The 2,428-nt window shown below is 42.1% G+C and overlaps 1 protein-coding gene across 1 annotated transcript; it reads right to left on the reverse strand.

Annotated features, from left to right (window-relative positions):
• Positions 1–1,845: 1,845 nt before the first annotated feature.
• On the reverse strand, positions 1,846–2,424 carry LOC124894662 (protein SUPPRESSOR OF K(+) TRANSPORT GROWTH DEFECT 1-like; the record flags this gene model as incomplete). The annotated part of the gene is made up of 1 exon (XM_047405255.1): positions 1,846–2,424. A coding segment is annotated over one exon (579 nt), but the record flags the coding sequence as incomplete, so codon positions are not given.
• Between the last annotated feature and the right edge of the window lie 4 nt (positions 2,425–2,428).

Below are 2,428 nucleotides of genomic sequence, written 5' to 3' on the forward strand. Positions count from 1 at the left end.
TACCCTAATTTCTCAGTTGATATTAATGATCCTAACATCATGGATGTTTTAACTCTTAATGTTAAAACAAAAAACATGAACAGTAAGGATAATACCAGAGAAATTGCGATAATATACAGAGTATATTACCGACTCATGGGAACTACTCTAGCACCTCAAGCTAGATTCACCAGTCCTCGCGGCGTTACCACCCTTATGGAAGCCAACAAAGATAGAATCAATATCTTTGTCCCCAAACCCTTGGTCTGGGACGAGGTCATCCATAATAATGAATGGCACTTTGATGCTATCACCCAACCTATTCGTACATATCCTGAAAAATCTCAGATACAACGAGTTATTCAGTATCCGGATGGCTCGATTGATCTAAAATTCCTCGGATTCGACACTCCTCGAAATTCTTCCTTTAGACAGTCCGTCTCATACCGAGCTTCTACCTCAAAAACCCAGGAGGGAAGCGATGAAAACGAGAATGGCAATGATAAGGGCAAAGTAAGAGGAGTAGATTTCTCTGGCCCTGTCCCAAAAGTTTATTATCAGCAACCCGCAAGGGTCCATGAACCTGATAATCTTTACGACCCAGGCAGTCCTACAGCCTCAGATATGGAACCCCCTCCTTCCATATCACGCCAGAAAATTAGGACAGATCCTAGCTTACTCGTTATCAAATCTGATGACGAGTATACACCAGACCTTAAGGCTCTCGAAGTCCGTTGGTACCGTCCCAAAGATGCTCTTAAAAGAAAATGGTATACCAGTACCTATTCAAAGGAGCAGCAAAAGGAGTTTGGTCGGCTATGGATAGCTGATATGAAATGACTCCGATGTGACATTGAATTCTTCCGGTGGTTCGAATTTACTGGCCGAATGGAAGATCAAAATGAATCCCTCAACGTTATCATTAATAAATGGTACACTCAGAGTAACAAGATAATTGAATCTGTTACTCCTCCTCTTGAAGGGATAAAAATCCCCCATTCTAATGAAGTCCTTAATGCTTCTCCCTTCAAAAAGAAGCATGACAGACCTCTTTCCACCCCTATCAATAGAGACCTGGATAGAATAGTCGAACAAAACAACTATACCAATCAGGTCCTCCACACTATCTCCCAACAGATAGAAGGAACTAAAAACTCGGTGCTCTCCTTTAGTCCTCCTGCGCCTGAGAAAGGAGCTTCAAATCCCAATCCTATAACCAACCCCATCTTCAAGATTCCTGAATTCCAGAAGGATAAATTCCCTAACCTTAGCGATGAATTTAAGGTATCGGGAAAAATCTTGGAACACATTAACGACAAACTCTCTAAGTTTAAGATCTCGGAGAAAGCCGAATCCAGTAACTCGAAAGGGGAGTCTAACAGTCAAAAGAATTCTCTCTCCAAACTCACCAGTGATCGTTTTTCTACTAAGAAAAACTATTACAAAAAACCTTCACCTCCAGACGTTCAGTTTGAAGAAAATCCCTACCTGTCTACCTCCAACCATGATGGTAGAGGAATAACCGAATGGAATGTTGACGGTTTGGCAGAACACCAAATCTACAACAAACTCCATGAAATGGGCGTTGCCATTACCGCCTACAAGATTAGGGGAGCCACTGATAAAGAGGCTGCTACTATGATTGTATCAGGCTTCACAGGTATGATAAAACATTGGTGGGACAATTACTTCACCGATGATGTCAAAAACCTAATCTATGGAGCTACTGCCGTAGAAACCATAGTTAAAACCGAAAATGGCCAGGAAGTTCTTGAGCAAGTTGCTAAAGAAGATGCCTGTGCAACTCTCCTATATCATATAGCACGACATTTCATAGGAGAACCTAAGTTATTCCAGGATAGGAGTCTAGAAATCCTCAATAACCTCACCGAACTCTTTCGTGAATCTCTCATGCACCTCAAGATCTGCTTTGCTTACTGTTGGCTTCTGTTTCCATAGCACTCTGTCAAAATCCCTTATGCTGATTGGTGGTGGCGTAATGTTTGAAGCTAGGCCTTTTGCAGCAAGTTCCTGCATATTAGTCTGAATGGCACCTGGTTGTCTAGGTCCACAAGGCACCCACAACCCGTCACTAGTCTTAATGAAAAACTCAGCATCTTGAGTTTTACGTACAGGTTCAAACAAGACTTCATTTACACACACAGAAATGTCTGAACCTGAAAAACCTTCTGTTTTCCGAGCTAGTTGCTCAAAATCACTTTCTGTCAAGTTGTGAGGGGTGTCTCCTAAATGTACCTTGAACATGTGCTGCCTTGCCTTCAAATCTGGTAGGGGGATGTATATTCTTTTGTCAAATCGCCGCCTAATGGCCTGGTCTAATGAGTAGGGAGTGTTTGTCGCTGCAAGAACAAGAACTTTTTTGTCATCATCGTGCCCTACACCCTGCATCTGTACAAGAAGCTCAGTTTTGATACGTCTTGATGCTTCA

Source organism: Capsicum annuum, unplaced genomic scaffold, assembly GCF_002878395.1.
Source record: "Capsicum annuum cultivar UCD-10X-F1 unplaced genomic scaffold, UCD10Xv1.1 ctg76616, whole genome shotgun sequence".
Classification (NCBI taxonomy): domain Eukaryota; kingdom Viridiplantae; phylum Streptophyta; class Magnoliopsida; order Solanales; family Solanaceae; genus Capsicum; species Capsicum annuum.